The sequence below is a fragment of the Heptranchias perlo genome, chromosome 4, assembly GCF_035084215.1.
Source record: "Heptranchias perlo isolate sHepPer1 chromosome 4, sHepPer1.hap1, whole genome shotgun sequence".
NCBI classification, from domain to species: domain Eukaryota; kingdom Metazoa; phylum Chordata; class Chondrichthyes; order Hexanchiformes; family Hexanchidae; genus Heptranchias; species Heptranchias perlo.
Window position 1 is genome coordinate 14283899 of NC_090328.1, and position 23370 is coordinate 14307268.

The 23370-nt window shown below is 42.3% G+C and overlaps 1 protein-coding gene across 5 annotated transcripts in view; it reads right to left on the reverse strand.

Moving 5' to 3' along the window:
* Positions 1–23370, reverse strand: part of fbxo8 (F-box protein 8) — a 125240-nt gene that overhangs the window by 9565 nt on the left and 92305 nt on the right. For all 5 annotated transcript variants that reach the window (XM_067982501.1, XM_067982502.1, XM_067982499.1 and 2 more), the window contains 4 exons: positions 21116–21426; positions 12583–12709; positions 7770–7888; positions 2615–2811 (listed from right to left, as the gene is read on the reverse strand). In XM_067982501.1, coding sequence (XP_067838602.1) covers positions 2615–2811; positions 7770–7888; positions 12583–12709; positions 21116–21426 — 754 coding nt within the window. The remainder of the gene's footprint in view (positions 1–2614; positions 2812–7769; positions 7889–12582; positions 12710–21115; positions 21427–23370) is intronic.

Here is a 23370-nt window from a genome sequence, read left to right on the forward strand (position 1 = left end):
TTGTCAGAGGCCAATCACTGCAGCCCCAAGACATCAATCGATGCAGGAGTTCGTCAGGACTGGGTCATCAGCGCAAAACATCTTCAGAGGCTTCATCAATGATCTTCCCGCCATCATAAGGCTAGAAGTGGGCTGTTTGCTGATGAGCCTGAGTGTCCATAACTTCTCTGGTATTAAACAGCCCATGTCAGCCTACAGTAGGACCTGGACAATATCCTGAACCGACGACTGGCAGGCAACATTCATGCCATAAAGAAAAATTCTAACCTGTGATACTATTCGTAATACACATCAGGAGTCATGGCAACCAGCTTTATTCTATTTTTGTTGTCACTTTTTAAAAAAATTATGGTATTTATCTGCCATGTCGTTTACCATGACTTGAACTGTTGCGATACTGAAAATGTAAAATAGAATGAAAAACAGGGTGGCTTTAAACTCTCTGGGCTGATTTTACATAGAATTTACAGCATAGAAACAGGCCATTCGGCCCAATTGGTCTATGCCGGTGTTTATGTTCCACACGAGATTTTGAAGTTTTATTGAAAAAAGAAAAAAACTCAAAATATTGTTCAGTACAGAATCTGAACATCGTTTCTCAATTTTACACTGAGTGAAGTGCTTAGATTAATGCAATCCCAATGTTTGACATCGTAGGTTTAATAAATAATTTTTAAAAAACTCAGCAATTACAATATTGTCGTGTAATACAACATGACACTATTGTAATGCTTCACTACTTGGCTCTGTTGCCAACACATCAGTCCTACTACTTTAGTTGAGCTGGTAGCTTGTGACACATTTGCCTTCTAGTCCTTCCACATGAAGGGCAGAATTTTCCGAGGCCTGGGCAATAGTCACGATTCCCCAATAAGCTTCCCACAGCGTACGAGATCCCACGTTGGTGACCTGGGTCCTCAGAAAATTCAGTCCATATTCCCTGCGTATTTAACTGCTCAGCGGTGCTCACTCCTTACTATTTTAATGCCGCGCAACAATCGCCAGACAGGAGGGTTCCCTCCCAGTCGGGGAACACTTCAGCAGTCAAGGACATTCAGCCACCAATCTTCGAGTAAGCGTTCTCCAAGGCGGCCTTCAAGACACACGACAACGCAAAATCGTCGAACAGAAATTGATAGCCAAGTTCCGCACCCATGAGGACGGCCTCAACCGGGATCTTGGGTTCATATCACGCTACACGTAACCCCACCAGCGAAAAAAAGTTATCTGTTTTTAACACAACGGGTCATTCTCTGTCTTTCTCTTCCTTTCGGATGTTTCTCTCCCTCTCTCTCTCTGTTTTGTGTTCTGGCCGTTTGTGTATTCGGTGGTCCTGTAGGTAACATCACTCTGTCTGAACACTTTGATTGCCTTGACAACGGGCAGTTGGAAAGATTATCTGTAATCACCAGGTATTGTTCTCTGATTATAAATGCGGTAACCTTCCATGGAATCCCACACTCGCTCACCTGACGAAGGAGAAAGCCTCCGAAAGCTTGTGATTTTCAAATAAAACAGTTGGACTATAACCTGGTGTTGTAAGATTCCTTACACTTACTATTTTAAGTTGACCGAGTATGTTCATAGCAAAATGCTATACTCTAAACAATTCAACAAATTGTAATTCGTCTGTTCTTTGGGTTTCAGACTTGCAGTTTAATTTAGACGATAAAAAAAAAACTTGATCTACTGCCACATTTGCACTGATGTGAAGGAATCTGGTTGCACATTGCCAGACAAATAGTAATATAACTCCAGATACAGGTCCTGATCAGGTTCCAGAACACACTAAAACCAAGTAGCGTGAAAACCCTCATATCGGTTGAGCTTGATATTGTGTGGAGTGCAACCGTTGGGCACTTTCAATTGCACTTTATAAATTTACTTCAGGATCTTTTTAATGCTGTATACACAACAAAGCAGACACTCCCCATTTGTACCCACAAACCATAAAAAATTTACCTGGAGGGAGCTTTCCGCCCCAAGTGGAGAGTTCTGAGCCCAACACACAAGTGCAAAGCTCTCTCTTGGCAGAGTGTAGTATGCAACACAACTTGGGCATTGGCAACTGACTGGTAGCGCAGTGTAATCACAGAGTAAGAATCAAATTACACATCTGAGATGTCCATGCATTTGGTTATTTAGTATGATTTGTGCCACCATTGGTATACATTGAACACTATAAAAAAATAGTATAACTTGCTTTACCCTACTTCCTTATTATATATATAAATAATTCAATGAATGCTGATTAAATTGTCACAAAGCTTAATCACTCTCAACTGAGTCCTGGAAAAATATACATATATCATGCTCAGTTTCTCCAATAAGGCAAAGTTTAACAAACTAAAGCATCAAGCTTGAGTGCCTTTTCCTTGTTTCTGAGATTGCAAAATGTCATCTGCATCCTGCACTCTTGTGCATTCTTTTCTTTCATTAATGAATTGCTGGGCCGAATTCCAAAAACACTCGGGAGCTGTAACTAACTGAAGAGATCATGTTTATACAATCTCAGCAGGAATTCAAGCCAAATTCTTTGGCCCTGGTCTTTGCAAAGTCTGATGTAGCTCTACAGATTAAGATAGGTTGTAAAAGGTCAAAAGGAGATTATTACCTGGGCTCAGGCCAAGCTCTCTGGTCACGGCTGGGTTACAAGCACAGAATCGGTGCGAGAATTTGGTGATTAGAGTCTCCAGGTACTCGCCGCGTTCTTCAGGAGCATGGATGTGCTGAAAGAACTCTCTTAGTGCATTAGGCAGGAACTGGTTGTTGAAATTGTGCAGCGTTACAAGCTCATCTAATACGTCCCTCCTAGAAAATGCAAAGGATAACAGCGGTAAGAGGAACATTCTATGAAATCATATACCTCTGTCAGCTCAGACAATTGCTCGCATCAGGACTGAAGAGCTAGCTGAGTTAGCAAAACAGAGATGCGCAGCAAGAGAAATTAAGGTAGAGGAAGGAAAAGGGACAGTAAACGCAAAGGGAAAGGAAAGATCTCAAGCTTGTGCAGAATTACTGTTGAAGTAACTGAAGGTAGGAACATAGGAACAGGAGTAGGACATTCAGCCCCTCGAGCCTGTTCCGCCATTCAATTAGATCACGGCTGATCTGTATCTTGACTCCATCTATCTGCCTTGGTTCAGTAACCCTTAATACCCCTGCCTACGAAAAATCTATCAATCTCAGTTTTGAAATTTTCAATTGATCTCCAGCCTCAACAGCTTTTTGGGGGACAGAGTTCCAGATTTCCACCACCCTTTGTGTGAAGAAGTGCTTCCTGACATCAGCCCTGAATGGCCTAGCTCTAATTTTAAGGATATGCCCCCTTGTTCTGGACTCTCCCACCAGAGGAAATAGTTTCTCTTTCATGAGCTGCATTGGTGAAATAACTCCTCATTGTCATCGAAATAGTGTGGAAAAAGCATATCAGGTTTGGAAACTACAGGTAAATAACTCCATTATACCAGAAATGTGACAGAGAGGATTGTAAGAATTTCAGAGGCACTGTTCTGCTATTGGGCCAGGAAAGGACAGTGCTCCCGAACGGAAAGCAGGGATACACCGATGGAAGGCTGCAGTAAAGCCTGTGTGGCTTGAGAAGGGAATGTGGATGTGCTGGTCAGATGCTCGCACTGAGATGAAAAGTGCCAGGAATATGCAAAAAAAAGTCTGCAGATTCTTTTGGCAAACTTTAAGTAGGTGTGTCAGTTTAAAAGAAAAGATGGTGTTTGCAAACTTTGTGTAGTAGCTGAGAAAGCCAAAGTGCTATAGATAACATATGAGGGAAGGAAGGCTATATATGGGTGAAGAAATGATTGAAAGAAAAACGTCAATGATTCAAAGTGAAGATAACAGACTTTCAGAGCTGCATCTACTCAATGTTGTAATGGACTGCATCATGTACAGGGCAATGAGAATTAGACGCACTGAAAGCAGAGAGCTTAACATACATAAAAGGAAGACTAGAACCTTTTAAGGGTCTCAAAATATACAGTATGGTCCCAATACATGATAAAAGCACAGAAGGAGGTGAAGGTGTTGAAAGAGGTTGTATAACCAGGCAAAGGAAGAAGTGAGAAAGAGATGAAGTGATAAGGTGCTTTAACTGTTAGTGTTTATTGAAGAACAGTGGAAAGCGTCCTGGAAGATGAGAGACATGTCAATGGCTAGGGATGAGAGAGTGTATGAAGCTAGGGCCCAGTCAACACTTCAATATGGTGCCGAGAGCTGGATTGATGATGGTACAGAACCAGAGGCTGTATGCCTTTGGCACGTACTGTGCAAGGAAGCTTCTGGGTATCAGTTGGGAGGACAACATGACCTCCTCTGAAGGGATGAGTGGTTTGTGTGCAACAACAGAGCTGGTTAAGGTGAAATATTGATAGATAAGTGTGTTTATTGTATGGTTGAAGATCAATATCCTCAGGAGGAATGGGTGTCAGCTGGGAAAAGACCAAGCAGAAGACCAAAGCTGAAATGATGAGACTGTGTATGGGAATATTTGAATGGAAGAGTGACGATGGGCAGGTTGCTGGTGGAGATGGCACACAATTTGATGGCAAGTAGCTTTATTACTGTAATATTAACTCAAACGACAAAAATCAAATAACATTTTTTAAATTAAAAGAAACTTTTACTCACCCCATTTTCCTTCTCTGCCCCCATTATTTCGTACTCTAATTTAGAATACCTTTGTTACTGTAATTAATATTTCAGCATTTCACTATATGAACTGAAAACTTAAAAACTGGCAAAACACGTAATTTCCTGGGGCCTGTCTTGTATCTGTGGATGAAAAGATTATCTAAACCAACCAAAAGTCTCGATTAATTTTAAATCGGGAGAGAAGCTAACCAGGAAGGTTCCAGATTCAATTTCTGGTCCTGAGATAGCCAATGGATGGATGCTATAATTGGCCTCAGTATGCCAGATCGAAAATCAACCAGGGTTTCTGCTCCCAACTGGTATTCAGCAACTCTTGCAGGCATTGTGTGCACATGTGCGTATGCATGCACATACGTGCACAAAAAAAAAACACAGGTCAGGCAAGAACAGAATCAGGTGTGCTGCGACGTCTCTGGGGTCAAATACCCTATTCATACTCACTGTCAAGACATACACAAGAGTAATGACATTTGGGTGAGATACTGGAGTATGACTAGAAACCATCAAGAGGGGAGAGCAGGAGTGAAAATTGGTGAGGTGGGGTACAAAGGTAAATAACGATAGATCAACTTGTGTTGATAATTGGGTTGAATTTAAAAAAAAAATCAGACCTTGTGTGTTTGAAAGTTAAGAAAGTTGGCAATGGAAGGCAGATTTGTTCAACAACAGTTGGGTAGTAGGCAGAAGGCTGGAAATTATAGACCAGTTAGCCTAACATCTGTGGTGGGTAAAATTTTGGAATCTATTGTTAAGGAGACAGTAGCAGAACATTTGGATAAACATAATTTAATAGGACAAAGTCAGAATGGCTTTACGAAGGGGAAGTCATGACTGACAAATTTGCTTGAGTTCTTTGAGGACATAACGTACAGGGTGGATAAAGGGGAACCAGTGGACGTAGTGCATTTAGACTTCCAGAAGTCATTCGACAAGGTGCCACATAAAAGATTATTGCTCAAAATAAAGAATCACTGGATTGGGGGTAATATTCTGGCATGGGTGGAGGATTGGTTATCTAACAGGAAGCAGAGAGTAGGGATAAATGGTTTATTCTCGGACTGGCAACCAGTGGCCAGTGGTGTTCCGCAGGGGTCGGTGCTGGGTCCCCAACTCTTTACAATCTATATTAACGATTTGGAGGAGGGGACCGAGTGTAACGTATCAAAGTTTGCAGATGATACAAAGATGGGAGGGAAAGTGGAGAGTGAGGAGGACATAAAAAACCTACAGGGGGATATAGACAGGCTGGGTGAGTGGGTGGAGATTTGGCAGATGCAATACAATATTGGAAAATGTGAGGTTATGCACTTTGGCAGGAAAAAAATCAGAGAGCAAGTTATTATCTTAAAGACGAGAAACTGGAAAGTACTGCAGTACAAAGGGATCTGAGGGTCCTAGTGCAAGAAGATCAAAAAGTTAGTATGCAGGTGCAGCAGGTGATCAAGAAGGCCAACGGAATGTTGGCTTTTATTGCTCGGGGGATAGAATATAAAAACAGGGAGGTATTGCTGCAGTTATATAAGGTATTGGTGAGACCGCACCTGGAATACTGCATACAGTTTTGGTCTCCATACTTAAGAAAAGACATATTTGCTCTCGAGGCAGTACAAAGAAGGTTTACTCGGTTAATCCCGGGGATGAGGGGGCGGACATATGAGGAGAGGTTGAGTAGATTGGGACTCTACTCATTGGAGTTCAGAAGAATGAGAGGCGATCTTATTGAAACATATAAGATTGTGAAAGGGCTTGATCGGGTGGATGCGGTAAGGATGTTCCCAAGGATGGGTGAAACTAGAACTAGGGGGCATAATCTTAGAATAAGGGGCTGCTCTCTCAAAACTGAGATAAGGAGAAACTTCTTCACCCAGAGGGTAGTAGGTCTGTGGAATTTGCTGCCCCAGGAAGCTGTGGAAGCTACATCATTAAATAAATTTAAAACGGAAATAGACAGTTTCCTAGAAGTAAAAGGGAATTAGGGGTTACGGGGAGCGGGCAGGAAATTGGACATGAATTTAGATTTGAGGTTAGGACCAGATCAGCCATGATCTTATTGAATGGCGGAGCAGGCTCGAGGGGTCGATTGGCCTACTCCTGCTCCTAGTTCTTATGTTCTTAACAGATATGACCAATAATCACATGAGAAATGCATTGCTATCTGTCAACTTAACCAATCATATAGATTTTTTTAAAAACTGCCTTTAAAGACGATTAATTAATAGATTGTGCACGATGTTCATGTTTTTCCTCTGTGCTGTTAAAAAAATAAATACAATTGCTCAGCTTTAGCACTCAGTTGGTTTGTTTTTATGCCTCATTTTCTGTTGCTTTGATTTTCTTTTGTTAGTCTGAATTATATAGAAGATAATTGAAGGAACACTGTAGGGATGACTCACAAAAAAATGTATTTTAAAGCCATGACCTGGGATCAGTTCAGCAAGTTTACAGATTACATTTTGTACGTACCCCAGTTTTATACGTAAAATTCACGTTTTAGGATTGTTGCAGTGAGTCAGAGAGATACAATGCCCAAACCTAAGATGTGGAGATGCCGGTGATGGACTGGGGTGGACAAATGTAAGGAATCTTACAACACCAGGTTATAGTCCAACAGTTTCCAACCTAAGATGGCAGTCCAGCACGCCTTAATGTCCCAGATTTACCTTTTCTCTGTAGAGGTGCGTAAGTTATAAAACTGTAAAGTCCCCTCTCTGTCACTTCCTGTGAAGGTTGAAGAGCTTAAGTTTTTCTATGTCTTTCCTCACAACTCAGTCTTTGAATACCAGGGATCAGTCTCAAGATTCATTCTGGGGATGTGGGAGTCGCTGGCAAGACCAGCATTTATTGCCCATTCCTCGTTGCCGAGAAGGTGGTGGTAGGCCTTCTTCTTGAACTACTGCAGTGTAGCGGTTTGACATAACTAAGTGGCATGCTATGCCAATTCAGAGGGCAATTAACAGTCAACAGCGTTGGTGTGGGACCGGAGTCACATATAGGCCAGATCAGGTACCCAGTCCGGCCTATATGTGACTCCCATTCCACATTACGTGGTTAACTCTTAATACCCTCTGGTTTGGAATCAGATATATTTATAAGAATGTTACCTGTCATCTAAATAAATTCGAAGTTTCTTCCAATTTAGTGTTCTTGTGTAGAAAATAAACTTTGCAATTTCCTTCGGAACATTGTCCAGTATGCCTTTGCGAAAAAAGTAGCCTATTCCCTATAAGGAAAGACATATTCAGTAATATGTGCTTAAACATTATAAAATTGCCAAAATGTTTCTCAACGTGATAAATAAACATTCCATAAAACCGGTGGAGTAGATTGCTAGCAACATTTACAAATTGAGCAGATCAAAAGAGCAGTGGGTTGTAGGTGGGATGTGTGAATTTACATACGCAAGGCTACTTGGACCACAGCATTGAAGCTGAGGCACTCATCATCCCGAGCTGTCATGTCCAGATAATAAAGATTAGTGAAAGCTTGCAAATTAGGTAGTTGCCTTGTAGGTGGCCCCAAGAGGGTCGCTCTGTAGGATCATCCAGGACATTACCACTGCTCAAGTAGAATGCACAGATGAAGATGATCAAATGCTATGTGGAACATGATGGCTTCTGAATTGTGGGAACTGTGAAAATATCATGCCAAGGAAGGCAAATGCCAGAGATGAGAAATATAAAGTTACATAAATTCCTATGGGAAAATTCTAACTTGGCCATAAGTAGAAATACATGTTTTTTTTCGAAGAAGGGTAGGGAGTTCTTCCGGTATTCTGGCCGACATTCATCACTCAACCAACACCACCAAAATAGATTAACTGGGCATTTAGCTCCTTGTTATTTGTGCAACCTTGCTGTGCAAATTGGCTGCTGCATCCACCCAAACAACAAGTGGCCATCCTTCAAAAGTAATCCATTGGCTCTGAAGCACTTGGGATGTTCTGAAGATATGAAAAGCACTATATAAATGCAATGTCTCTCTCTCTCTCTGGTGCTTACAACAACCGTCAGCATGCCTTTCAATTCCTCAGAGAGGCACTATGTTCATCAAGAAATGTCTGACGAACCTTGTTTTGTTTGTGTCTAAAATCCAGAAAAAAAAGTTTATTTCACAACTTGCAGACAGCACAGGCAAAATCTGGCAGGTTGGCAGGCAGGATTCTGCTGATGTCTTTCCTACTTTTTCCCAAAAGAGATTCACTCCAGCCTGGTCAGATTTTTTATTAAAAAGTTTTTTTTTCAGAATAGGGAGTCAGGAGTAGATGAAGCCTGAATTGAAAAAAAATGTTTTAATACTGGGAATCAGCAATATCTATGCACCAATAAATTTAAAAAAAAATTGTATTCTGGGTGGCTGTCATTATCATGCCACAGTGTAAAAAAAGCTTACAAACTGTTAAATCTCTAACTTCTTTCAGTTTTGATGAAAGATCATCAACCTGAAATGTAAACTCTGTTTCTCCCTTTCAGATGCTGCCTGACTTGTTGAGTATTTCCAGCATTTTGAGTTTTTATTTCAGATTTCCAGCATCCACAGTATTTTGCCTTTGTTCTAGTGCGTAAAAAAACAATCAGGTACAACATGATGATGTCAGAAGCTGGGCAGGCTGATTCAGCTGATAGAAATGTTGGGGGAACAGAGTGAAATTACCAGTGGTGATATGAAGCTCTCTGTGAAGCATATAACACTTGAAAGATCTGACCATCTGGATCAAATGTGTGAGACATATGTCCTGGTTACAGCTAACTCCAGCTCTACCATTTTAATTTCACCCAGTATTAAAAAGCAAAAAGAAAACAAAACGCACGTCACACTTGCTGAACCTTCCTTTGCTTCATTACTAACTCACCCGTAGCTCTAGTTTCACTGGGGCTCAAATAATTGGGAAGGATTTTTTTTTTTTGATAACCTCTGTTCCACACCTCATATAAGAAGGAAATCATTTTTGGATCTATGGAAAAACCAAAAGTCTTCAAGTGGCCTGGTATTTCTATCACAGGAATGTGATGAAGGGAGCTATATTGGCTACTGCATCGGCCTTGCTTTAGGTTAAAGTTACCCTTTAAAAGATCAGGATGTCAACATGGAGTATGAACCACTGCCCTAAAACTGTAAGTTGAATCCTTTCCATTAAATGTTGCAAAGCTATGTTAGTGAATGTCATATTTAGAGATAATAGGTGGCACCAGCCCATGCGCATGCAAGATTTATAAAGTTCAAGCTGGATGGACAAAAGTCAGTCTTCCAATAAATAACTGAATTCCCAAAATAAGTTAGATAAAATCAAAATCATTGCAATAGTTCTTGCATCAGCTGTTAGCACCGTTGAAATTTCTGACAGTAAGCAATCTGAGCACCCTGTTCCAGGAACCACACTGCTCGAGTTGTAAATCCACTCTAGCCACTTTGCACTTTGCAATCAAGTAGCTAATTTCTTAACTGAGTGTCCTTTCATTTTATTTTATGAAGGCATACTCTGAAGTGCAAGTCCATTAATTTACTGTTCATTCCTACTATGTACTGTGCAGCTTTATACTGTATGTCCTGTGTCATATGATCAGGGCATCTTAACGGGCATTATCCGTACACAGGCATTTTAGCATCTAGTAACGTACCACTAGATTAGCCCATTAATGTGTAGCAGTAGTTCTTTCTGATGGTTGAAGATTGAAGCTGTATTTTCAGTGGCTAACCACTCCTGTCCTGCCCCAACAGTAGCAGCAGTAAGGAGTGTAAAAAAAAAATCCACTTCATTCAACACAACACTCTGTAGTAAACCTCAAACCGCCAGTGGTGCAATTGTCACATTTTGGAAAGTACTACTTAGGGGTTGTTTACCCACATACTAATGGCTCATGAATCCAACTGGCCCAGTTCCAATTCTTCTTAACTGAGTGGTTCCATGGCATCATTTTGTAACCATAGAGGTCACTGCCTTTGGCTGGTGTGGGAGCCAAGTAGAGGACAAAAACATAAAGCCAGAAACATGTTAACCCTGCTTAAGATGAGATGGATCTGCTTCTGCACCCAAGTATTGGGCCTTTGAAGCTATTGCTAGTGCTTCTATTCAGTACCCCTTTTACTTAATTCACAGTTTCTTCACATCAAAAGGGAAATTTGCATGTCACAGTGCGGCTCTCCTGGTGAATCCCAAATCCACAGATAAGAAAAGTTGCTTACTGAAATCATACACATTTCAATTTTTGTGGTGCCTATTGTTTTACTTTTCTCATGCTTTATCTTTATAATGAAAGGTGTTGTCTTTGTTCGTTGTGGGGGTGGGGATGATTTATGGTGCAATCTTTATTTCTTGTGTTGGTGGACCTCAGCATGATCACTTTTCTCTTTTTATTTTTCCTCACCTGAAGGAGCTGCTGCTTCTTTATGGTTCTCTTGGAAGTGTGACAGAAACAAGCTACAAAATTATGGTTGACAGTTAAGTACTGACTGTGGTTTATAATGATAGAGAAAGCCTTCATTTAATCAACACTGATTTTACACTGGGACTTGGCACATGTCTGCAGAGGATTACAACACAGAACATATAACTTTCATTTGCAGAGGGAACAATACATAATGGCCAGTGGCAAAGTAGTCATGGGGAGGTGTCAAATGGCACCAATCTAAAAAAATTTTTTTAAAAAAGGGTTAAGCATCTTTGATCTTTTGGCTGTAAAACTAACTTGTCCAGTGGTATATAGAATCATATCAAATCAATCTCATTTTCATAATTCTTCAGCTACAACTTTATACACATAAAAACTGTGTATAGAGTATGAACACATCTCAAACCTCAGTATGTTCTCATGAATGAGGGGAAAAATAATTTTAACTCAAACCATATAATAAATTATGAACCATTTATACATCCCATTACAAGAGCTGAAATGCATTTACACTGCTATTTTTATATCGTAAAATGCTTATTCAGCAGAAAATGGTACTTTAAATGGCATAAATGAAATCAAAGCATAGTATAAAAGAAATGTGGTTTCAGTTATAAAATACAGACCACGTTTAAAATGACACTTTCTGCACATTGTTATTATTAAGTATATTGTTAACTTGATAATACAAGACTACTTCTACCAAGAACATTGTCCTAGCGAAGAGGCCGCAGGGAACAATCCCTGCTCTGGAACGAGCAGGCCCGAGGCACACCCGTTATTGGGCCTCAGGCCTCATCTACATGAGACCGGCGAGCTGCAGACGCCTTTTTGGATGTCCCCAGGCAACTCAGCGGCAAAGAAAATTTCAATTTTGGGCTGCTGCTGTCGCCGACAGATAGGTCCTGTGAGAAGGAGTGAAAGCAATTGGGAGGGAGGGAGCGACCGGGAGCCGGCAACAGTCTTTGGCATTGCAGTGGGTCCAGGAGCTCCTGCAGCTCCGGGCTCCACATTCAGGTAAGTATTTTTAAAAACATTTACTTTTTTGGTGGCGGCCTCCAGCGGTCCCTTTAAGGTTAGGCCGCATGTAGACCATGTTTTCCTGACTGCAGCTGGCCCGTTCAGGGCAGCCCAATTTTGCAACGGAGCCTCAAACAAATGTTAGGTGACATATTTGTATATGCAAATATGTAACACTCTGGACTTCCCTTTTTCTGTCTTCACAAATATGGCAGGCGGCGCACTACTGGCGCATAATGAGCACATGCGCACCCCGCCCGTCATATTGGCTGCTTGGGTGCCCATTTTGCACATGAAAAACAAGCACAGCGCCATCGAGTTTCTAGGCCATTATATGAGCCTCACAGAATTAGCAGATTACACATAAACTAATAAAGTTCTGGCAGTTGACTAGTTTACCTCCATTCAAGTGCAAAAGGCACTATGGATTACAAATAGAAACCTTCACAGATTACACAACGAAATTTTACATTGTATTCAGTAACATGGACATGTAGCATTTAATTACCTCATGAGGATTAGCATTGAAGGTAAGGCTGCCTTCATCTAGTTGCATGTAGAGTTTCCTGTAGTTAAAATTTGAAGGATGGTCTTTATAGTATATGGAACAGTGACCCCAGGTGGACTTGCACAACCTGAAACAAAATCCATGCTGCCTGTTGGAAGTTTATCAACACTTACTTTTTACCCATCACTTTTTTTGTTCTGTTTAAGCAGAGTTTCCAGTCTGAATTTACACATATTCAATCCTAATATATAGAGATGCAACCATTTGATGGATCTTCATCTAAAATTACGGAAACCCATGTAATGGTCTCAGGTTTCAAGATAAATAAGGTTGTTATTTCACCACCTCTACAGTATCATTAATAATATTCATAACTGAGGTGCATGATATTTTGACACATCCATCATTCAATTCCTTTTAATGCTATCTTGGACTATAGGTGGATGAAGATTTTGCCTTCCTTTAGAAAAACCTATCGTGCATTGATCCTTGAGTACAGTAACAGTACCATACTAAAATAGAAAAGTAAAACTGTTGAAACTCTTCAAATTATCTATAAAGCTTACTCTTTATTTAAGAAGTTTTGTATTTTTCTGAATTTCACTTTTATGATATTCATAATTAGAAAAATGAATTCACAAGTCTTATTTAAACCAAATACACGTTGGGCCAGATTTTGCTGTGGCCTGCCATTAGTTTGACATGCCCCTGCATCCTTCAGCTCAAAAATTTTTTGCCTACAAAGTTTCTAACAGTGCGAGCTGATAACGTCGCAGCAAGGGAAAGAAGGCATTTGGGAGCTGAGTGAACAGGGCAATCAACAGTCTATCTCCTTAACCAGATTTAAGGATTGGGAAATTATCAGCGGAAGGACTGAGAAGGAGGGTGAATTCAAGGAGGTGAATTCAATGCCAAATCAGGTACAGAAAGAGAAATAAAGGGCTCGATATTACCAGGGCTGCGGGGTGACTGGGCGCGTGGGTAACTCGCCCGGTGAAATCAGTCTGCCCCGCGCGCGATCGCAGCCTTATTGGATCCACTTACCTGGTCTTCCGGGTTCCCCGCTGCTGAGCTGCGTGTCGGGCGGGCTGCGCATGCGCAGTAATGTCTGTCAGCTGGAGGAACTCTATTTAAAGGGGCAGTCCTCCACTGACTGATGCTGCAAGAAATAGGAAAAAATACAGCATGGAGCAGCCCAGGGGGAAGGCTGCTCCCAGGTTAATAACACCTCACTCCAGGTATAATTGGATGGGGGGGGGGGGGGGGGAGGAGGAGGAGGGGGGAGGACAGAGATCTTCCCCCCAGGCGGGCGGGAGGAAGCGGCCTGCCTCTGCCACCAAGAAGGCCTGGCTCGAGGTGGCAGAGGAGGTCACCTGCACCACCAACATATCGCCCACCTGCATACAGTGCAGGAGGCCCTGCAATGACCTCAGTAGGTCAGCCAAAGTGACTACACTTACTCATTCCCCTACACTCCGTCTGCCACATCACCGCCCCATCCCACATCTCCTTCTGCACTGCCAACACTACTCTGTCACATCACCCCTCACACCCACTCAAACCTCATCCTCATCTTACCTGCACTTACACACCTCGCCAGTACTCATCCCGCCACTACCACTCAACCCAATCCTCATACAATCTCATGGCTCTATCTCATACTCACCTTCTCATGCATCTCTTTCACAGTCAGCCTCACTCAACCTGCCACTACCTGTGCTGCAGCCACAGGGCATGCATCACATATGTGCAGTAGGCAGCGTAAGGCAAACGTGTCATGAGCATGAAGGGGATGCACAAGGGTGTTTGAGAGTTTGTCATGGTTTTTTACTTATATTTAATTTCTGACCAACTCACATCACATAGTATATTGGCACCACTACTGCCACGTCTTTGCGAATCTTGTCTGGTTTGTGCAATAATGCCCTTTCCTGAGGATCACAATGAAGACCCACACCTGATGCCACCCATTGTGTCACTGCAGGGTGGGTGTAAGTGTATTTGCAGGGCTCTTTTGTGCAGACGACTGAGAGACATCGGCAATGTCCCCGGTGGCACCCTGGAAGGATGCGGAGGAGAAGTTGTTGAGGGCAGTGGTGACTTTGACAGCGACAGGTAAGATGGTGCTCGGGCCAGCCGGGAGCAGCTCGGCATGAAGGAGGCTGCAGATGTCCACGACTTCATGTTGAGTGACTCTGAGCCTCCGTGTGCACTGCTGCTCAGAGAGGTCCAGGAAGCTGAGCCTCGGTCTGTGGACCCTGTGGCGAGGGTAGTGCCCTCTGCGAAGCATCTCTCTCTGCGGTTGCCCTCCCTGCTGCTGTACAGGTCGATGTGTCACAGCACTGTGTTGTGGAGCTCCACGTGTCAGAGGTGGACGGTGTGGCCGGCGAGGCTGTTCGCCCTCCGAGGAGGTCATGACTGCAGCTATGGAGGCCCCCATCCGGAAGATGTACATCTGAGGGGGTCCGCAAGGTAGGTACATGTGTCTGGACACCGGGGTAAGTGTGCAAGTTGGTGAATTTTATTGTTAGGAGGAGGGTGGTGGAGGCCAAACTTTGTCCAAAGTGACAAAGTGGCCTCCTGCAATGAGTGAGGGTCTCCCCCACCCCCACCTGTCAAATGGACCTTTGCAGCTGCCACAGGCTGATAGCTGCAACACGTCCATTTCAACTGGGAGTGTTTCCCCCAGTATGGGAAACAGTCTCACCCCTCCTGAAATATTCTCTTAATCAGGTCTGTAAATGACCTGAAATAGCAAGAAAAACATTGTTAAGTGGCACCCCGCCGGCTTTAATTGCCTGCGGGAGTCCCACATGCGGGGGCTGCGCGCGCACGTCGGCGCGTCTGTGGGGAACCCGGAAGTGGGTGGGTTGGAGCCGGGCTCCGGACCCGCTTCGGGATTCCCCGATTTTTGGAGCCCCCCCCCCCCCCCACCAGGAACGCACCCGATAGCTGGTGCTAATATCGGGCCCAAAGAGAGGGAAAGAAAGATTGCTTTGAGAGAGAGAAAAAAAGAGACAAAGGAAAAGCAAGAAAAAAAATTTAAAATTTAAAATTTGACATTTTTAAAATCTCTCAAAACAATTCACAATCTGCAGGAATGAGACTCCACACTTATAATAGTTAATTTTCAGTGCCAGAGAGGTTGATTGGCAGTCACTAACACTTATCACGTTAAAAGGGTAATTGTGCTTAAATATCTGCGGCGAGTTTAGTTTGTTTCTACTGCACAAAAACAGCAACTTCATGACATTCAATGTACGTCACTGGAAGCAGTTTATGTAAAGCTAATGGTGGAGTGGTGCAACTTGGACAGCAACTTTTGGATATTCGCATTTAACCACGCATCTGCCCCTCCCCTGAAGTTGCTGTACCATTTATGCATAAATAACGCCAAGCACCACTAGCCTCCCCGTTATTTTGACAGCAAAATCTGGCTCTTTAACTTTTAAAACGCTTAACTTTCAATGGATGAATTTTCATTTGCATGTTTAAAATAATTACAAATAGAAACCCTCACAAATTAGATTGTGAAATTTTACATTAAGTATTCAGTAACATGGACATATAACTTTTAATACGTCATGAACATCAGGGCAGCGAGATTAATTTATGGATTGCCCTAGCAAAGACGGCACAGGCACAATGGGTCGAGTGGCCTCCTTCTGTGCTGTAAACCTCTATGATTCTATGGTAATTGTCTTATGTTTTTAAAAGACTGCTTTTGGCGTTAACAATAAGCTAGCCTAGTAAAGACATGTTTCTTCAGAGTAGCTGTATTTCCTGCAGTTACTTCTCATTTTCTCCCCTTCTCCTTCAGGGATAATCTTTGTAGCCAGTCACATATTGAATTACAGTATTGTTGAATTCTACATCCCCAAATAGTTCTTCTTGTTGTTACTATATCAAAGAAGAGGGTGGTTTCCTCCGGCACCATGCCATAGTGGCTATTTTTCATGTCTGGGACTAATCATTGAACTTATGGAGGCTATTTGGCTTCAGAGGACTCAAAGCCGAGCCTAGTCCTGTCCTCACTAAACATCCACACTGATACTTTTTACCAAGGAATCAATGTGTAGCGACTCAGGCTGGGAACCCTGACCGTAATTTTCTCTAGGGACAGTGACACCATATCATTTTATACATAAGCCAGGAATAGAAACCTGGGAGTTTCGTAGACTTTGTGGCCAAGTATCAAACCATGTGACAATTACTAATTGAGCTGTCAGGGGTACAACCGCAAATGTGCTGGCACTATAAGCCTAAATCTGATTAGACATACAGCATCTGCTGTGCTTGTGTCTGAAATCCATGAACCTTTTGACTATGAAGAGGATTATTTCTTCAATCATAATTTCTACAGCAACAACATGTAGGAGCAGTTTGGGAAAGTAGAATTCTACTGCATTGTAACTGAATATGTGACTGACTATAATGATGACCCTTTAGGCAGTAGAGATAATTTCACCAAGATGTATGAAAAAGATTAACCTGAAACTGCATGGAGGACAGTTCAATGGCAGATATTATAATATTACAACTGGCACGTTAATAAGAACATAAGAACATAAGAAATTGGAGCAGGAGTAGGCCAATCGGCCCCTCGAGCCTGCTCCGCCATTCAATAAGATCATGGCTGATCTGATCCCAACCACAAATCTAAAGAACACAAGAAGTCGGAGCAGGACCCGGCCACATAGCCCCTGGGCCCTCTCCGCCACCCACAGGGCATTGACCGATCCGAACTCAGCTTCATGTCCAATTTCCTGCCCGCTCCCCATAACCCCTAATTCCCTTTACTTCTAGGAAACTGTCTATTTCTGTTTTAAATTTATCTAATGATGTAGCTTCCACAGCTTCCTGGGGCAGCAAATTCCACAGACCTACCACCCTCTGAGTGAAGAAGTTTCTCCTCATCTCAGTTTTGAAAGAGCAGCCCCTTATTCTAAGATTATGCCCCCTAGTTCTAGTTTCACCCATCTTTGGGAACATCCTTACTGCATCCACCCGATCAAGACCCTTCACAATCTTATATGTTTCAATAAGATCGCCTCTCATTCTTCTGAACTCCAATGAGTAGAGTCCCAATCTACTCAACCTCTCCTCATATGTCCGCCCCCTCATCCCCGGGATTAACCGAGTAAACCTTCTTTGTACTGCCTCGAGAGCAAATATGTCTTTTCTTAAGTATGGAGACCAAAACTGTATGCAGTATTCCAGGTGCGGTCTCACCAATACCTTATATAACTGCAGCAATACCTCCTTGTTTTTATATTCTATCCCCCTAGCAATAAAAGCCAACATTCCGTTGGCTTTCTTGATCACCTGCTGCACCTGCATACCAACTTTTTGATTTTCTTGCACTAGGACCCCCAGATCCCTTTGTACTGCAGTACTTTCCAGTCTCTCGCCATTAAGAAAATAACTTGCTCTCTGATTTTTCCTGCCAAAGTGCATAACCTCACATTTTCCAATATTATATTGCATCTGCCAAATCTCCGCCCACTCACCCAGCCTGTCTATATCCCCTTGCAGGTTTTTTATGTCCTCCTCACTCTCTACTTTCCCTCCCATCTTTGTATCATCTGCAAATTTTGATATGTTGCACTCGGTCCCCTCCTCCAAATCGTTAATATAGATTGTAAAGAGTTGGGGACCCAGCACCGACCCCTGTGGAACACCACTGGTTACTGGTTGCCAGTCCGAAAATGAACCATTTATCCCAACTCTCTGCTTCCTGTTTGATAACCAATCCTCCACCCATGCCAGAATATTACCCCCAATCCCGTGATTTTTTATCTTAAGTAATAATCTTTTATGTGGCACCTTGTCGAATGCCTTCTGGAAGTCTAAATACACTACGTCCACTGGTTCCCCTTTATCCACCCTATACGTTATATCCTCGAAGAACTCAAGCAAATTTGTCAGACATGACTTCCCCTTCATAAAGCCATGCTGACTTTGTCCTATTAAATTATGCTTATCTAAATGTTCCGTTACTGTCTCCTTAATAATAGACTCCAAAATTTTACCCACCACAGATGTTAAGCTAACTGGCCTATAATTTCCAGCCTTCTGCCTACTACCCTTTTTAAATAACGGTGTTACATTAGCAGTTTTCCAATCTGCCGGGACCTCTCCTGAGTCCAGGGAATTTTGGAAAACTATCACCAAAGCATCCACAATCCCTACTGCCACTTCCCTCAAGACCCTAGGATGGAAGCCATCAGGTCCAGGGGATTTATCCGCCTTGAGTCCCATTATTTTACTGAGTACCATCTCTTGAGTGATTTTAATCGTATTTAGCTCCTCCCCCCCCGAGAGTCCCCTGTTTGTCCAGTGTTGGGATATTCTTAGTGTCCTCTACTGTAAAGACTGAAACAAAATATTTGTTCAGCATTTTTGCCATCTCCATGTTTCCCACCATTAATTTCCCGGTCTCATCCTCTAAGGGACCTATGTTTGCCTTAGCCACCCTTTTTCTTTTTATATAACTATAGAAACTCTTGCTATCTGTTTTTATATTTTTTGCTAATTTCTTTTCATAATCTAACTTCCCTTTCTTAATCAATCCTTTAGTTACTTTTTGCTGTCTTTTGAAGAATTCCCAATCTTCTATCCTCCCACTAAGTTTGGCTACCTTATATGTCCTTGTTTTTAGTCGGATACTATCCTTGATTTCTTTACTTAGCCACGGGTGGCTGTCATTTCTTTTACACCCTTTTTTCCTCAGTGGAATATATTTATTTTGAAAGTTGTAAAATAACTCCCTAAATGAACACCACTGCTCATGTACCGTCTTACCCTTTAATCTATTTTCCCAGTCCACTTTAATCAATTCCGCTCTCATACCATCATAGTCTCCTTTATTCAAGCTCAGTACGCTTGTTTGAGAATCAACCTTCTCACCCTCTAATTGGATATGGAATTCAACCATGTTGTGGTCGCTCGTTCCAAGGGGATCCTTAACTAGGACATTATTAATTAATCCTGACTCATTACACAGGACCAGGTCCAAGGTTGCCTGCCCCCTTGTAGGATCAGTTACATACTGCTCAAGAAATCCATCCCTGATGCACTCAATGAACTCGTCCTCAAGGCTGCTCTGCCCAATTTGATTTGTCCAGTTAATATGATAATTAAAATCCCCCATAATTATGGCTGTTCCCTTATTACATGCCCCGACTATCTCCTGATTAATACTTCTTCCAGCAGAGTTGCAACTATTAGGAGGCCTATATACTACGCCCACTAATGTTTTTTTTCCCTTATTATTCCTTATCTCCACCCAAACTGTTTCATTATCTTGATGCTTTGTCCCAATATCATTTCTCTGTATTACAGTGATTCCTTCCTTTATTAACATAGCCACCCCACCTCCCCTTCCTTCCTGCCTGTCCTTCCTGATTGTTAAATACCCTGGCATATTTAATTCCCAGTCGTTGTCACCCTGCAGCCATGTTTCTGTAATGGCCACAAGATCATACCCATACGTAGTTATTTGTGCCGTTAACTCGTCCATTTTATTACGAATGCTACGTGCATTCAGATAAAGAACTTTCAAATCTGTTTTGTGACGCTTAGTTCCTGCTTTTTCCTTTTTTAACACTTTACCTATTACTCCATACCTTCTGTCCCTTCCTGTTACGCTTTCCTCTCTCTCCCTGCTCAGGTTCCCAACCCCCTGCCACTTTAGTTTAAACCCTCCCCAACAGCACTAGCAAACACTCCTCCTAGGACAGCGGTCCCGGCCCTGCCCAGGTGCAGACCGTCCGGTTTGTACTGGTCCCACCTCCCCCAGAACCGTTTCCAGTGTCCCAGGAATTTGAATCCCTCCCCCTTGCACCATTCCTCTAGCCACGTATTCATTTGAAATATCCTCCTATTTCTACTCTGACTAGCACGTGGCACTGGCAGCAATCCTGAGATTACTACCTTTGAGGTCCTATTTTTTAATTTACCTCCTAACTCCCTATATTCTGCTTTTAGGACCTCATCCCCTTTTTTACCTATATCGTTGGTGCCTATGTGCACCACGACAGCTGGCTGTTCGCCCTCCCCCTCCAAAATGTTCTGTAGCCGCTCCGAGACATCCTTGATCCTTGCACCAGGGAGGCAACACACCATCCTGGAGTCTCGGTTGCGGCCGCAGAAACGCCTGTCTATTCCCCTGATTACAACTCTTAAGTTAAAGTAGTTTCTCTAAAATGACTGGGATGGTTTAATTATTATGAGTTGTAAAATTCTATTGTTGTCATGTGTATAGAGTTGGGATCTGTGGTGGTTAGGATACTCCGATTACATCTCAGATTATTAACGTTACAGTTAGACACGCCTCAGAAAATTGAGATATCTCCTGTTCTTGGTTTACAAAGATTTTTTCTAGGATTTTGCCTCAGTTTTGACTGTAGACATTAAGCTGACTCCTATCTGCTGTACTGCACTTCACAAAGCTATCTTTCACTTTCTAGCAACAAAGCTTTAAGTTTCCACATGGTCAGGGCCATGAGTGACAGCGCAGAACAGCACTTACCCTTGCCAGAGGACATCATCGTTAGCCAAGTCCTGCCAGACACATGAAGCCAGACAGAGGTCAGTAGCATTCAGGTACGACAGAATGGTTAAGCTGAGCTCAGGGGGCAATAGTTCCAGGTCTGGGAAGCCGTGCTCTTCCTTTGATCTTCCAACTCTCAGAATGTGGTACATGTCAATCCCAACCTGAGCCTGCTTGCGATTCGCAGCAGCGATCCTTCTATCCTGCTCCCCAAGGTAGTAGCCTTCCTCACTGTATCCTCTGTGTTGCAACTGCTGGTTCCTTGCAACTCTCCACAGCCCCTGACCCATCTGTAAACGTGAAACACAAACAGAGCACTGATGACAGCAAATAGTAGTGACTGAAAGAAACTGCCTCCGCTGTACCGGGGTGGGGGGGGGGGGGGTGGGAAGAGGGAAAGAGCAGTACTAAAGTAAGTGATTTGATTGAGGTATATTTGTTATGTTGTAGTCAAGAACAACCATTATGAGTTTGTTAACTTAGATATTGGTGTAACATTAAATCTACAGTAGCAGGATGAGTTAGAATGGGGTGCTGACTGCCTATTGATTACAAAGGATGTCCCCATTATAAAAACCATCACATGCTGATTAAAGGCTTACTTATTGTGGTAGGATGTTGTATTCTAGTATACCTATTTGTGACTTCAGTTGCAAAGTTAGTTCCTCCATCAGGAATAACTGGAATCTATTTATTAGTGTGAGTAAACTGAAAAGAGAGCTCCCACAATTGCTTGATGGATAAATGTACTGTGCAGTGTTGTTCTAAAGCCACACAGTCTATGACATTCGTTTGACTCCCAATCTGTGTTGAGTTACCTGAACTTGAGGGGAGGGAATCAATACAATATCCTGCTCTTGATAGGTATCCAGTGAAGACTTCTGGAAAATGTACACATGTGGATGCTGGGTGAGGACAGACAGGGTAGTGGAAATCTGGAACGCTTATCCCCAAAAAGCTGTCGATGTTGGAGGTCAATTGAAAATTTCAAAACTGAGATTGATAGATTGGGCAAGGTATTATAGGTTATGGAACCAAGGCGGGTAGATGGAGTTAAGATACAGATCAGCCATGATCTAACTGAATGGCGGAACAGGCTCAAGGGGCTGAGTGGCCTACTACTCTTCCTATGATAGGATCGATGATGTGGAGATGCCGGTGATGGACTGGGGTTGACAATTGTAAACAATTTTACAACACCAAGTTATAGTCCAACAAATTTATTTTAAATTCCACAAGCTTTCGGAGGCTTCCTCCTTCCTCAGGTTCACATTAAGTAAAAATGTAGTCAAAAACACATCTCTTTTATTATACAAGCTACAGAAGGTTGTATTTAAAAGCCATTAAGTCAAAGTTGTCCCTATATGACTCGAATGCTGAAATTTGCATATAAAAAGAGCATTAAAAGTGTCAGCCATGGCTCAGTGAGTAGCATGTCGCCTCTGAGTCAGGAGGTTGTGAGTTCAAGTCCCACGCCAGAAGCTTGAGCACAAAAATCTAGGCCGACACAGTGCAGTATTGAGGGAGTGCTGCACTGTCAGAGATGCCGTCTTTGGGATGAAACGTTAAACTGAAGCCCCGTCTGCCTCTCAGGTGGATGTAAAAGACCCCATGGCACTATTTCGAAGAAGAGTAGGGAAGATATTACCACGTATTCTAGCCAATCTTTATCCTTCAATCAACATCATTAAAACAAACTATCTGGTCATTATCACATTGCTGTTTGTGGGAGCTTGCTGTATGCAAATTGGCTGCCACGTTTCCTACATTACAACAGTGACTGCACTTCAAAAAGTACTTCATTGGCTATAAAGCGCTTTGGGACATCCTGTGGTCCTGAAAAGTGCTATATAAATGCAAGTTCTTTCTTTGTAGATATGAAAAGATTTTTGGATGAAAACCGGCAGCTACCAATTTCAAATTTTTTAACGAGAGTGATTTACAAAAGCATTTCTAAAAGATTAAACTGGATTGATTTTATTTTAAATTTGGAATTCTGTAATGGTAACAGCAATACAGAATCTTTGTCACAATGAAAACTCCTCTGTACTCTAAGTAAAAAAAATTGGCAAAGATCTATATGATATGGGGTTTTATGTTGGTAACAACAACTAATTATGAATGTAAGCCCAGTACCATAAGGTTCAATGTCCTTTTCAATGCAAAGGCAAGTAGAACATTAATTAACAATACATCTGCCTGGGTCAGTGAAAAATATTAAATGAGGAACAATT